Source organism: Urocitellus parryii, chromosome 5 (assembly GCF_045843805.1).
Source record: "Urocitellus parryii isolate mUroPar1 chromosome 5, mUroPar1.hap1, whole genome shotgun sequence".
In the NCBI taxonomy this organism is placed as follows: domain Eukaryota; kingdom Metazoa; phylum Chordata; class Mammalia; order Rodentia; family Sciuridae; genus Urocitellus; species Urocitellus parryii.
In genome coordinates, this window is record NC_135535.1 from 110,146,800 (window position 1) to 110,161,828 (window position 15,029).

The window sequence follows — 15,029 nt, forward strand, 5'->3', positions numbered from 1 at the left end:
AGACCTTCTTGTCTTTTCACGGATGGTAGGGAAGAACGTTGGTTTTTCACCATTAGGGACAATGTTAGCTGGTGGTGTTTTTGATTTGTTTGGGAGATGCCCTTGTTCAGGTTGGGATAGAAAGGTCCTTCCTATTCCTAGTTATTTGAGAGTTTTTGTCAGGAGTGAATTTTGTTAAATACTTTTCTTGCACCTATAAAGATGATCATAAGGTTTTTCCTTCTAAATTTGTTAGCATGGTGAATTGTATTATTGGTTTTCAAATGTTAAACCATCCTTGAATTCCTGGGATAAACCCTGCTTGGTCAGGATATACTACCCTGTCTTTATATATGAAGTTGGATTCAATCTGCTAAAATTTTCTACAGATCTTTTGCATTTATGTTCACAAGGGAAGTTGGCCTGTATTTTTCTTTCCTTGTACTATCTTTTTCCAGCTTTTGTTGTCAGGATAATATTGGCCTTTGTATACTCTTAGAAAGTAGTTCCTACACATCAGTTTTTTGGAAGAGCTTGGGTAGAATTGGTGTAAGTTCTTCTTTAAATATTTGGTAGAATTTTTCAATTTAGCTTTTGGACCTAAAGTTTTCTTATAGGAATATTTTTAACTATCAGTTTAATTTCTTTAATAGGGTCATTTGTCTCTGTTTCTTCTTGAGAGAACTTTGATCTCTGGTGTGTTTTTCAAGGAGTTTCCCATCTTAGCCAAATTACCAATTTTATTGGCATAAAGTTTTTTTTATAATATTCCTTTGTTAGTCTTCGGTTCTATTTTGGATGAACACAGGCTAGAGTATCACCAAGGCCTGGCAAGTGCAGTTCAGCATGAAGCTCCTTGAGGATAGGCTGTACTTTCCCCTACTTGAACTGCAGAGCTCATGATCCTGGCAGAGGTCTGCAGTACTGGGTAAGAGCTCAGCAAGAACCTGTTGATTGTGAGTGATGTTGGAGAGAATGCATGTGAACGAGGGAAGTGCTCCATCCTGATGATGGTGCTGAGAAGTTAGGACAGTGTGAGATTAAGATGGAATACTGTACAAGTTTTATGAGTTTCAATTGAAATCTTAGCTTTTGCATTAACTTGCTGTGTGATGTTGGTCAAGTCATTCAACCTCTCCAATCCTCAGTGTTCTCATATTGGTAAAATGGATTTATTCTGGATTCTAAAAGGGAGTGAATAATATCCATCTCAGAGGGATGTGAAAATTCCATGAAAAAAAAAGGATATATTGAGGCTATGATAAAGTGTGCCTCTAAGAAAACAATAAAGGGCAGCTGGCTTATCAGGATCTGTTTTAATTGTTGTGTGGCTGTTTAAATAAGGAGAAATTGTTTTCAGGCTTCCTCTACCCGTCTCCTTCCAACATGGAAATTCCTGTTTCTCTTCTCTTGCCTCCTCCCCTCCTTTGGACTAGCTGATCTCTTAGCTGTCGATTCTGGCACACTTCTTCTGCATCCTGAGCTTCTGTTAATTAAGAGGCGGTTGCTAAGAGATGTCAGGACACACCAGTGACTGGCTCTGCGCCTCCCTCTCATCCCCTCTGGTTCTTTTCCAGCCCCACTCTGTCCTCATCACACCTGTTTCTCTCACCCATCTTTATACTTAGGTTCGGAAAAGAAAGAGAAGTTGGCCAATCCGTATGGCTACCCCTGGTGAGAGAGTGGTCCGCAGACCCCAGGGACTTGGCGGGGAGCCGGATGGGAGCGGCGCCTGCTTGAGTCCACAGGACCACCTGGAGCGCAGGGAGACCCAGAAGCAGGCGCCAGGCCAGCTGGCCATGCTGAGGAAGTCGCAGGAATTTTTCCAGACCTGTGATGCCGAAGGCAAGGGCTTCATCGCCAGAAGGGACTTGCAGGTAAGAAGGGTCCCAGCTGGGCCAGCCCACCTGGAACACCCAGGAGCCTGGGAATTCTTGTCCTGAGCTAGAACTGCCCCACAGAAGGTGACATCCTTAACAGAAAAGACCTCAATTCGGTTCTGGAAGGTCAGTCCAAACTGTACTGGGACCCGGACCTCCTGCATTCATTCTATTTCTGTCCTTTACCTGAGGTCAGACTGGGGGTCGTTTCCCTTCTCTGATTGAGTAACTCCCCAGGATTGTGAGGAATGATGATAGTAACATAAGAGACTTAAGTAAGACACAGAGAAGAACCTTCTGAGAGTAGAGATAGAAAGGCATGGATCTGTTGTTTTCAACGAAGTCATCTCTGCTGCGTGTGTCCAATGCAGCATGCTGGGAGAGGGCATTTCTGAGCATCATGTCACCTTTGCTCTCAACCTTCTCAAAGCACATCTGGAGGGAGAGCCTGTGGCAGAGCCTAGGGGCACACCATTGCTAGGGTGGGCTCAGCAAACTTCTTATAAAGGTCCAGAGAACGAGTGTTTTCTGTTTTGTAGGTGGGTAGTCTCTCTCACCTTCACCAACTTGGTGGTTACAGCCTGAAGTCATCCACAGACAATGTATAAACAGATAGATGAGCATGCCGAGTTCCCAAAACTCTTTATTTATGGAACTGGAATTCAAATTTTATATAATTTCATGATGTCATCAAATGTTAGTCTTCTTTGGGTCTTTCTTTTTCAGCCATTTAAAAACTATAAAAACTATTCTCATAGACCATAGAAATAGAGGTTACAGCCAGGTTCAGCTCAGGGGTGTAGTTTCCAAGCTCTGGTTTAGTGAGTTTCCACCTTAACTGTCACAATGTCTTCTCACTGTCTTACTGATGATGTCACCCAGTTGGAAGTAAATAAAACAGGCCCCACTCAAGTACTGTGAAAGCAACTCTTAGCCCTCACCTCATCTTTGTGTGCTCTGTTAAAAGCATTTTTGGAAAAGATGTGTGCCTGTGCTGTCAGGAGGAAAATCTATGATGGTCAGGTTTTGTTTAAGTCTAAATTTTCAGAATATAGTAAAATTGGGCAATGAAATATGAACACTCATCAGTATCATGCCATCTCCACTCGTCCCTGGGAGCTACGCAGCAGGAGCTTGTGACCCAGATGAAATAAAGTGTTGGATTCTTCCTCTGCCTGGGCCCACAGGATGGGGTTTGCATGCATTTCCTAGGGTCATCCCACCATTATGCACATCCAGGGAAGAGACCTGGGGAGCAACACCAGCTCTGCACCCCTTTGTTTTCAGCAACTAGCTCCTTAATAAGTTTCTGTTGCTGAAACAGATTCCCCAAGTCCCACTCCACATGGAAGGCCAGATTTGGGGTATTTCAAGGAGCCCTTTGACTAACCTCTACCTAGGAGCTTCATAATTGTCATTCACAGGTCCACAGTAGAAGTGTTTGTTAGGGTGGTTTTAATGGACATGCTTAACTTTTTGGGGGGCGGGGGTGCTGGGGATGGAGCCCAAGGCCTTGCTCACGCTAGGCAGTGCTAGGCAAGTGCCACTGTACTGTCCTGCCAGACCCTGCCTGCCTAGCTCAGCTAGAAAAAAAGAAAAGGAATTCACATGCATTGAGCATCAACTCTGGGCCATGTGTGCTGTTAGCTCAGTACTCTCGGTATCCATTCCCCATTAACTCTCATTGAACCCCTCTCTTTAATGAGAATGGAAGAGACTCAGTGAATTTCAACTGCCAAGTATACATTTATAGATAAATCATTTGTATTCGACTTGGGATGTGATCAGAAACATTAGTCCCAGCTACCTTCCTCTCCACATCCCTCCTGATCCAGGTGGGAGGAAAAGGAGATGGAGGAGCCAAGGAGCCCAGGCTGCTGCACTCAAGCCATTTATTTCTACTATCTACTTAATTCTCAAGGTTTTCCTCCATTTGCGGGCAATGGAGCCTTTGAAGCTTTCAGACTGCCAAAGTGTGATGGAGGGAGAGCAAAGCAGGTCATGGAACCGCCATCCCTCTGGCCACCCAAGGAGGCAGATAGGATGGGAAGACAGACATGAGGAAGAGCAGCCTTCAGCCTTCTCAGAGTTGACCATGGCTGCCTGTGGGAATCCCCCGTCCGTGCTAGTCCTGGCAGATTCTAAGGCATCTTGGCTTGTCACCCCCCACGTAGCTCTCTGGGTGCGACCACTCCCTGGGATGACTCCCATTCCTTGGGCCAGGCCTCCATTGCCTTTTTGCCTTCAATCCCCAGTGCAGCCTCATGGGAAGGGAAAGGAGAGAGCTCACATTTGTCATGGGAGACTGGGCTCAGTGGAGGGGAAAAGTAGTGGTCGCAGGAGCTGGTGAAGAAGCACAGTTGGAAGAAGGTTCTGCAGAGCCTGCAATTGTTTTGAGAAAGGAGAAAGTAAGTTAAGCTCCTCCCTTGATGTGTTTTACCTTTTTTCTCATTCTTAAAAACAAACAAACAAAAAACACCTTTTTTTGCAGATGGCAAGATCAACTTAGCAATTATCCAAAAGGTGGGGAGACTGCCACAGTGGTCCGAGCCCACCAGCAGGTAGCTAGCCCGAAAGGATACTGTATGCACCTAGAACAAAGGAGGAGTCCTGCAGATTTTTCAAATTGAGGCCCCTGAAGGAACTCTGGAGGAAGCAGAGGTGGGTGACGTGGAGAGTAGGAGCACCAGCTGCCCGATGCTTGAGCTCCACGTGGGGACCTTCTGGTATAGGGCTGCAGGTGATGGACACTGACCTGTATGAACAGGGGTATGGGAGTTTAGAGTCCTGTGCCTCACCAGTGGGCCCTCGGTGTCACACCATCCTCCTCAAGGAACCTCTCGGGTTTCATGGAGACTCCTCCAGGCAGAGATGGGGTTATTGCTGCTTTTCAGGGTTGGTGCTGACGCAGTACCTTAGAGAAACAGAGGGTCCCAAGTACCAGTCCTGCCTCAAGGACACTCATGAGAGGTCTGGGGAGGAGCTGAGGGACTCCTCCTCTGCACAGAGGAAGATGGGGAAAGGAGGGGCCAAAGGCTCTCTGAAAAAACCGAGAGCCTCAAAAACCCTATTTCTCTGGCTTTCAGAGGTCTAAAAAGATTATCTACCAACACCAGGTACCCACCTCCCTGTGTTAAGTCAGATTTCTGTCCCTGTGACCAAGATACCTCACAAGAACAGCTCAGAGAAGGGAAAGTTTATTTGGGGCTCCTGGTTTCAGAGATCTCAGTACACAGACAGCTGAGTCCATTGTCCTGGACCCAAGATGAGGCAGAACATGAAAGCCGAATGGCACAGTGGAGGAAATCTTCTCACCTCCTGGGGACCAGGAAGCAGAGAGAGGGAAAGAAGGCCCAGAGGATACACCCTCGGGCATACCCACAATGACTCCCCTTCTCCAGCCATCCTGCACCTGCCTGTAGCTTCCACCCTGTCACTCCATTCAAACTAGAATGGATTGATTAGGTTACAGCTTTCACAATCCAATCAGCTCACCTCTGAATATTCCTGCATAAACTCAGGAGTTTTGAAGGGATACCTCATGTCCAAACCATAACACTGTCTTAGAATTCAGGCTAAGCCAAATGGCTAAGAATCCTTTAGAGGTTGGCAGACTAACCAAATCTGACCCAATACCCTTTTCTATAAGTAAAGTTTTGTTAGAACACAGCTGTGCTCATCCATTTACATGATCCCAAGATAGTGGCCGAGTTGAGTAGTAGTGACAAAGACTGAATGGATGCATTTTATCTAGCTTTTTACACAAGAAGTTAGCTGACTTCTGATTTAAGTTAATTACAGAAGAAGTTAGCTGACTTCTGATTTAGTTTAACTTGAAAACTTTAAAAGATTTTTGTGGTTAATTGACTTGGGTTGTGATCTCAGATTGGAAGCTTACTAGTAATGTGAATTTGTATGTCTCTTAACCCCTCAGGCCATGGTTCCTTAGCTGTGAATTATTAATAGCTACCTTCTAGCATTAGAGGAGAATTAAATGAGCTTATGCATGTAGGGCACTTAGCTGCAACACGGAGACCTGGAGATCCCTCCCTAAATGCACAGTGTGGGTACCACATCTCAGCCTGGTCCCTGGTATTCTCCACACTGTGATGTTTTTAAGTTGTGTTAAAATGTGCATTACATGAAATTTGCCACCATAACCATTTTTAACCAGTTTGATGGCATTAAGTACATTCACATTGTTGGGCAACCATTACTACCATCAATCTCCAGAACTCTTTCCATCTTGCAAAGCAGAAACTCTGTACTGACAAAACAGTAAGTCCCCACTATCCCTCCCCCAGCCCCTGCAATCACTATCTATTCTCTGTCTCCAGGAATTTCTCCACAGTAAGTACTTGTTCTTTATGGAATCATCCGACCTGTGTCCTTCTGCATCTGTTTATTTCACTTAGCCTCTTCAGAGTTCATCCACATTGTAGCCCATGTCAGAATTTCCTTCCTTTATAGGGCTGAATGTCCCACTGTTAAGTATGTACCACTTGAAGTTTAAACATCTGTTAGTCGGCTCTCAGGATGCTTACACCCCTTGGCTGTTTGTGAAAAACACTGCTGTTTTAATCAGCTTTTTAGCTTCTGTGACTAAATAACCCAACAAGAACAATTGTAGAGGAAAAGTTTATTTGAGGACTCACAGCCTCAGAAGTCTCACTCTATAGCTAGCTGGCTCCATTCCTTAGGGCTCAAGGTGAGGCAGGAGACTCACTGTGAAAGAGTATAGCAGAGGGAAGTGGCTCACATGATCTACTCACCAGATACAAATATGTACCCCAAAGACATACCCCCAATGCCCACCTCCTCCAGCCACACCCTACCAATCTTCAGTTACCACATAGGATTAATTCACTGATTGTGTTAAGACTTCACAACCCAATAATTTCTCTTCTGAACCTTCTTGCATCATCTCACACCTGAGCTTTTGGGGGATAAATCACATCCATACCATAATAGCTGCTGTGGCTATGGGTGTCCAAATAGCTCTTCAAGTTCTTGCTTTCAATTCTTTGGGGTTAGGATGCTGGATTATTTGCCAATTCTATTTTTAACTTTTTGAGGAAACATCATCCCATTTTCCACAATGGCTACACCATCCAGTGTGACTTTGGATGTGAGTCATCTGTCCTGCCTCAGAGATAAAAAGGGGCATTTTTGCTAAAAAGGGCACCTTCCAGTCCTGCCCAGTGGCTGCTACTCTTGTTTGTGTCCAGTCTACATGAGTGGCAGTGATTTTGCCTCCCCAGAGGACCTCGGGCAATGTCTGAAAACATGGTTTTGATTGAAATGACTGGAGAAGGAGCTGCTACTGGCATCTAGTAGGTAAAGGATAGGGAGGTGCTGAATAACCTAGAATGCACAGGACACTCCCCCACCTCCTTCCCTTCCACTGGCCCCCACAACAAAGAATTTTCTATTCCCAGATGTCAGGAATGCAGATGTTGGGAAACCTGGGTCTATACCAAGAGGAAAAGTTAATTTGAGGACTCACAGCCTCAGAAGTCTCACTCTATAGCTAGCTGGCTCCATTCCTTAGAGCTCAAGGTGAGGCAGCCCAAACCAAGCACACCAAGGTACAGAGCAGGGTAGAGGTTGATGCTGCCTCCTCCAACCTCCCATCCCCCCTAGGGTGAATGGGAGCTGGGCTATATACCCCAGGGAAGGCAGAACAGAATGCTATGGATGCCCCCAAAGGCAGAAGATCATAAACATGGACCTCTTCTGGCTTTCTCTCTAATGGAAGTTTTGCTTGAGCATGTTTGAAGCTGTGCAACCACATGCTTTAAGCCACATGAGGCATGTTCCTGGGCTGGTGACCAGGAAGGTCCAGGGATCTGGCTGGAGTACGAGGAAAGCCATCATTTTGCCATGGCTCGGGAGAGCTCTCAGTACTGCTGCTGCAGGCTCACTTCCTGTACCAGGTCCTGGAAAGTCTCACTTTGTAAGCCCTTGCTGAGAATCAGCGGCATGGCTAGTCAGGATCTGGAGCACGTGAGGTCTAGACCAACGCCCTGAAGATACGAAGATACCAGGATCTCCTGCCATCGCTCTTAGTCATGCAGTTATTTACTCATTTGTTCAACATATACCCAAATACTTCACATTTGTCAGCATTGGACTAGACCCTGGGGACACAACAGTGAGTAAAAATGAACAAGATCCCTGTTCTCAGCACACCACAGGAGAGGACATTTAGCTAATCGCATCTGTGGGTATACAAAATGCAAACTGAGATAAGACTGTAAACAAGGGAAATGCAGCTCAGGGAGTCTGTATGTCTGCAAAGGTCTTACTGAGGAAGTGACACAGGAGCTGAGAATGAAAAAGGAGTTTCAAGGAGTTTGGGGTTTCAAGGAGTCAGGGAGGCCTCAAGAGCCCCTGGGGCTGTGGGCAGTGCGACCAGGGCAAATACACCTTCCCATTGCTATGTGCAAAATGTGATAAGTGAAACAGAAGACTAGTTCCTGGTGGGCTTGGCCAGAGAGACCTTGAACTTGATGGTGGTGGTGGTGGTGGGTTGGTAGGTGGAAAGGTGTAGAGCAGACACAGAGGTAAGAATTTAGACATTAGAAAACCATTAGACTTTTCCTTAGGCCCTGAATGAGAAATCAGTTCTTTATCCCAGCTCTGGTCTCCACTGCCACTTTCGGAGGATCTCAGAACCTCCAGGGCCTATTGCGCAGTGGAATAAATAATCTTGTTCCCCTCCACCCTACTTATCTCCGTTAAAAATGGAGACAGCACCAGGTGCCCAGGGGACCATACCAGAATAAATTGATTTTACATGGCTCTGCAGGCCCTGAGAAGAAAGATAAATAAGAGGTAATTATGGTTATTAAGACTAAAAGACTTTTCAAGTAAAGCCAACAAAAAAAGGTTAAAGAAACTGCTGTAGTACATCTTACAAAAAAGGCTAAAGAAGCAGTCAGCATTAATTGCCAGGCCAAGAGGAGGAATTACTTGGAAGACAGAGCATAGCTCTCCCCATCTTCACCTACAGTAGAGAGAGGAAGTTGGCCAGGTGTGATATGGCCAGGTGGCGCATGCCTCATATCCCAACAACTTGGAATCTGAGGCAAGAGCGTTGCAAGTTCAAGGCCAGTTTTGGTAGTTGAGCAAGACCCTGTCTCTAAACAATTTTTTAAAAGCTGGGGATGTGACTCAATGGTAATTTGCCCCTGGGTTTAATCCCCAATACCAAAAAAAAAAAAAAAAAAGCCATGTTACAGGCTTTCACACCTGCAGCTCTGTTTTATTGTTCAGATTTGTAATGTAGAGAAGAGGGATTAGGATTAGATAATCTGGGGCATTTGTGGTCCAAGTATTGTTAGATTGAGGAATGTGCCCAAATAAGGTATGGAAGAGTTTCCCTGGTTCATGCTAGCAGGGGACAAGGTATGGGGGGAAGGCATTTGAAGGTCCCACAGACCTCTGGACTTTCTTTCCAGCATATTTCAAGGTCCAGCATAACATGAAATCCCCTATTTTCCATCAGATCCAGCAACCTCAGGCTGAGAAGGGGAGGGAGGAAGGCTTATCCCATGGAAAGGACTGGAATCTGCCTTTGCCAGGAGCTCCAGTGATACCTTTTGTTTCAAGTGGAGCTCATAAACTTCCTGCTTGCAAAATTGACTCCATCTTCACCCCATGTTCCCTTGCTGAGGTTTTTGAGACAGCTGGTTTATAGACTGTGCTAAGCCAGAGATGCTGCTGTATGCTGAGCAGATGCGTTTCTAGTATCTTTACACATCCTCTCATTCTCTTTTCTTTTTTGAAAAACCCATACATATTTAATTCAGTTTTTCAAAATGGGTTTCACATCATTCTCTCTCCCCACTTTGTAATGCATCTTAGTCTCCTGTAAAGCGTGTACCTGTCAAATTAAACTTCATGGCTTATCAGCTAGGAGATTGCTGTAGTATCTCGCCAAGTGTTCTTGCAAGCCATATTACAGGCTTTCACACCTGCAGCTCTGTTTTATTGTTCAGGTGAGTATATACCTTCCTTTCCATAAAGCTCTGTGTTCATTGTCTTCAGCTGTCACTTTCAAGGGAGCAGTTTTGTGCAATTGCCCCTTGGGTGACTGGGAGGAAGAGGGGTAGTTGATCAGCTGAGACATTATGAACTTCCTTGGGGAGTCCTCATTTGGACACAGATTATTAGGGCATGAGAGGACACTGGCTTCAATAAAGCACATTAACCTTGACCTGGGGCTGTTGCCCATCAGGCAGAAGGCCAGAAGGAAACATCAACAGCTCAGACACTTGTTCCTCATGCCATCAAGGGCTACTCAGCCCAGGGGTCATGTCCAGTGTTTTTTATGACCCCTCACACCATCTTGTTCTGTCCCCCTTTAAAGTATAAATACTCTTGGGGGTTGATACCTTAAGCCATTGGTAGTTAATACCAGGAATTAGGGGTCAGCCATAGGGGAGCAGAGTGGAACACACACTAGGGGTAATGAGCATGGGCCACTCAAAGGGAAGAGGAGCTAACCCATCCCCTCAGAGCTGAGAACCAAAGTGTGCATCCAGAAACTTACAAAAGTGGTACTGGGGCACTGGGGCATGAGGGGCCTTCAACATAGAAGGCCTCTGAGAGTGAGTGACCTGCACCTGCTCCCTGGGGAGGCGGCATGGCAGAGAGGTTTGTGTAGAGGGAAAGACCAGGATGGAGAACCTAACTCTGCCATTCACTTACCAGGTGCCTCCAGGCCATGGAGGGTCACTCTCTCTGTGTCTTTGGTCTCCCTCCCTCCCTTACTCCCTCCTTTGCTCCTTTCCCCCCTCCCTCCCCACTTTAATTGAGTGCCTTCTCTCACAGACCACGTGCTGTGTCCTATACTTTACTTTCCTTATCTAATTTAGCTTTATATCACCATGTCATGGAAGTGTCTTCCTACAGATATTTGGTCCTGTACAAATATTAAGAGTGCCAGTTTGGAGCCAGGCACAGTGAGGCATGCCTGTAATCCCAATGGTTCAGGAGGCTGAGGCAGTAAGATCGCAAGTTCAAAGCCAGCCTCAGCAACAGTGAGGCACTAAGCAACCCAGTGAGACCCTATCTCTAAATAAAACACAAATACAGAATAGGGCTGGGGATGTGGCTCAGAGGTCAAGTGCCCCTGAGTTCAATCCCTGGTAGTCCCCCTCCACCATCAAAAATTTGGTAGCTTTATATCACCACAAATTTGGTAGCTTTATACCTGTGGCAGCTGTTCTCCCTGGCATGGGAGGAGGAAGACTGGAAAGCAGTCTGGACACAGCAGCTGTCTCCTGGCTCTTGTAGGACAGTCAGACTCTAGACACTTTAGGCAGAAGGGCCTGCAGTCCTGGTCAGCCCCCAGGACTGTCAAAGATTAACCAGTGCGGTCTGGATTGCTTTCAGAGGCTCCACAAGGAGCTGCCCCTCAGCCTGGAGGAACTGGAAGATGTGTTCGATGCCCTGGATGCTGATGGAAATGGCTTTCTGACCCCGGAGGAGTTCACCACTGGATTTAGTAAGTTTAGATAGGTACTAGGAGTCCCAGGACTCACCCCAGGTGAGTCTGCCTAATGCTACATAAAGTGCATTTCTTTCCCCTCTAGATCTGCAGACCATTCAGTATGGGCTTTCCTATCCTCATCTCAGGGGTGCAGAGCTCAAGGCTGCCAGATTCTAGATGACTGGGGGCCTCTTTCACATGCCCACATCAACTGCTTACACCACTACCCATCCAGTGTCCCTGCCCAGGCCCCTCCCACTGAGAATGGCAAGGGGAATGGAGGGGAGCTCTGGAAAGCTTAGCATAAAGAGGGAGCTGTGATGAGAGTCTCAGCCCCTCTTTTTCTGCCTTGATATACAAAAAAAAAAAAAAAAGTGAAAAGGAAAAGAAATGGGACTACTATATGGATTATTTCAATTTGAGGGTGGCTGAGTCAGATGGATACCAGCCATCAGAGAAATTCCTAGAGCATTTGAATAGACCAGTCCTTCTCAAAATAACCAGCAAGAAGGAGAATTGAGATCCACAAAAAGGATAATGAACCCAGACACATTATCAGATCAGAAAAACCAACCAGCAACATTTCTGTTATATCCAGTGTGAGTGTGCAGAGTGACACACACCTGTGAAGGGGAGCAGGGTTGGGGAGGATGACAGGAATGATGCTCTGGACCATGGGTCTTCAGGCTGCTGGAGGGCAATAGAGGGAAAGAGATTTTTGTTTAAAGTAAAAATCAACAAACAAATGTGTTCTAAACCAGACTGTAGAGGATTGAGAACCACAAAGGAGTCCTCCCACCTGTCAGGCATCTGCCTTTCCCAGGGTCTGGCATCAAGAAGAATCTTATGGAAACACAAGACACAAAGTCTGGGGCGTTATGCCCACAGATCTTTGCTATCAGAGGTTTTCCCTTTTGTTTCTCTCAAATGAACTTCAAATGACTCCTGGCAACAGAGAAAGCCAAGCCCTTCCTGGGTGAGGATTGTCTAATTGAGATGCTTGTCCCCTGTACCCCCAGGTCACTTCTTCTTCAGCCAGAATAATCCAGGTCAGGAGGATGCAGGTGAACAGGTGGCCCAGCTCCAAGAGGAGAAGGTGTACCAGTTCCGAGGGGATGAAGATTTGGGCAACATGGACCAAGATGAAGAAGCTGATCAGTTCCAGAGGTTGATGGACAAACTAGGAGCCCAAAAAGTTTTGGAAGAGTAAGTGGGAATGGTGACCTGGGATGGAGCCCAGCCTAGGAGGAATTTGTTCATCTGCTCCAATAATAATTCGTATTTGCTAAGCCTGCAGTGACAGTCCCCATGGTTGACCAGCGAGGCTCCCTGCTTCTTACATCCTGCCCTTTGACAGTCAGATCTGTCTCTACATTATATTTTTTAAAATTTGGCAAATATTCCTGTTCTCCTTTTCTCCTGCCCTCTCCACTTTTCCCTTCCTGCTGTACATTATCATCACAAATCTTGGGTCTGCCTCATCCTCCAAGGGGTGCTCCCACATCAGAGGTCCAGGCCAGGCCTTAGGGTTCACACTGACTCTTCTCTAATGCTTCCTGTTGACGTCAGCTCACCAGTATTCCTACCTGCAATGGAGCCAACCCTGGGTCTCCAGGTCTACGGTGCACTTCAGCCACTGGCTGGGTGAGGGCCTGGCAAAGGCCTCTCACGGGGAGGCCTCTGCATGCTGTATCCCAGAGCAAATCAAATTTTGTCAGGAAGACCAGGTGGGAAATTAACCAGTTTCATTAGTCCACCATCTGGATCATCATTAGCTCAACTGAAAAAAATTAGAGGGCTGGAACTTCAAATAATACAATACCCTAATTTTTATTTGTATTCTACAAAGTAATTTTGAATGAGGAAACACATGGACTTAAGCCCTGACATTCAAAGTAAAATAAAAATATGATAAAATAAGACACAATATGATAAGATAAAATAATAAAATGTGTGATGCAGCTGAGAGAAACCAAAGAGTGGGCCTGAAGATTATGTAAACACCATGGCCCTTTCCCTGTGGCCTTTATCCCTTCCATTTTTGGCTTCTAGGTCTGGGGTTGGGTGGGTTTCCTGCAGGCTGGGAAAAGCGTAATGATTAGAGCTGGTATTTCCTGAGCTTGGGAAGAAAAGGGACCATGGTAGAAAAGGGAGCAAGAGATAAGGGCCCTGCACATACTATGTAGGCCAGAGCTCTGTGAAATTTTTTGTGAACAGATTGGTGGACTGTGTTGGAGGTGAGAAAGGATGGCTAAGGTGTGCCAGGTGGGAGGGGAACAGCATTGGCCTAGGAGGGAGCCTCCTAGGAAGCCCTGGACAGGAAGTAAAGCTTGACAGCAGCAGCAGGGGCAGGAGCAGCAGCCCAGAAGTGGCTGCCAGGGCCTAGGCCAGTGGAAGATGGAGGGGGCAGGGGGAGTGCAGGGCACAGGTGGTTGTGGGGAAGCTCACTAGTCAAACATCTGATTCAGGTTCCCCTAGGACAAGAGACCAGAGCCCAGAGGCCACAGCCAGGGACCCTGTGAAGCCTCCTCCTGGAGGAGGGGCAGGAGAGCGCAGTGCAGGTGAGCTGAGCCAAGGCCCTGTCATGAAAGAAAGGGGCCTCCCCACCTGCTCTTCACCTCCAGGGCAGCTACTTTCCTAGGGGGACTGTCACGTCAGAACTCACCTGATGTTACTCTGGGGACCTATGCCATAGGTCTGAGCAGAAGTGAGCTAAAATGAGATATTCCAGAGGAGAGAAGGCACTGGGAAAGTTTCAAGAGTAGTCTGTGAAAAATTGGTGCTGACCGCAAAGTCCATCCTCACTGAATTTGAGGGAAGTGCTGCAGCATGACAGAAATGATCGTGACTGGGAGACCCCTGAGAGGAAGTAGAGGAGGCTGTGAAGACTTCAAAGGTATTCAAAAGTTCTGCTTGGATATCCAAAGGCATCATGGTTTCTGTGTTGTCCCGGAAGCAGAGAGATAGATTTATTCATCTCCCAGGACCCTTCTGGTCTGCAGGCCTATCTCCCTCCATAAGGGCAGCCTCAGTGTGTCCAGAGGTGCCCCAATTTCCTTGGCAGTCTGATTGGCCCAGTGATTTGTGGGCTTTGGCTTATTTTTCCTCAAAAGTCAGAAAATATGGTATGGCCATTAAAAAGAATTTCAAAGACCACTGGAAGAGTGGCCAGTGGGTCTGCAAATCTCATTGGCATTTTTAGTCCAGTTGGCTGCTCTCCCAGGCTCCATAGGAACGTGGAAGATGTGAACAGATGACCTAGGCTAGCGAGGTGGACCTTCATTTTATAATGCTTGTACTTCACGAAGGGGTGCCTAATCCATTTAGGCTGCTATTAACAAACACTCATAGATGGGTGCCTTCTGAATAACAGAGGTTGATTTTCTCATAGTTCTGGAGACTAGGGAGTCCAAATCAAGGTGCCAACAGATTTGATATCTGGTAAGATCCCTTTTCCTGGTTCATAGATAGCTGTCTTCTCCCTATGTCCTCCCATAGTGAAAAAGAAAGAAACTCAGGCGCCTTTCATTATTCATGAGGATTCTGCCTACGTGACCTAATCACCTCCACAAAGCCTCACCTTCTAATAACATCACTTAGGGTTGGGATGTCAGCATATGAAATTTGGAGGCTCACAATCATTCATACCCCAGTGGGGTTCAATCTTCCAC

General features: G+C 46.4%; 1 protein-coding gene across 2 annotated transcripts in view; it reads left to right on the top strand.

Moving 5' to 3' along the window:
• The first annotated feature begins 1,640 nt into the window (after positions 1-1,640).
• Cracr2a (calcium release activated channel regulator 2A) overlaps positions 1,641-15,029 on the top strand; it is a 73,529-nt gene continuing 60,140 nt past the window's right edge. For both annotated transcript variants that reach the window (XM_026407272.2, XM_077799234.1), the window contains exons 1-3: positions 1,641-1,856; positions 11,262-11,373; positions 12,378-12,564. In XM_026407272.2, coding sequence (XP_026263057.2) covers positions 1,641-1,856; positions 11,262-11,373; positions 12,378-12,564 — 515 coding nt within the window. The remainder of the gene's footprint in view (positions 1,857-11,261; positions 11,374-12,377; positions 12,565-15,029) is intronic.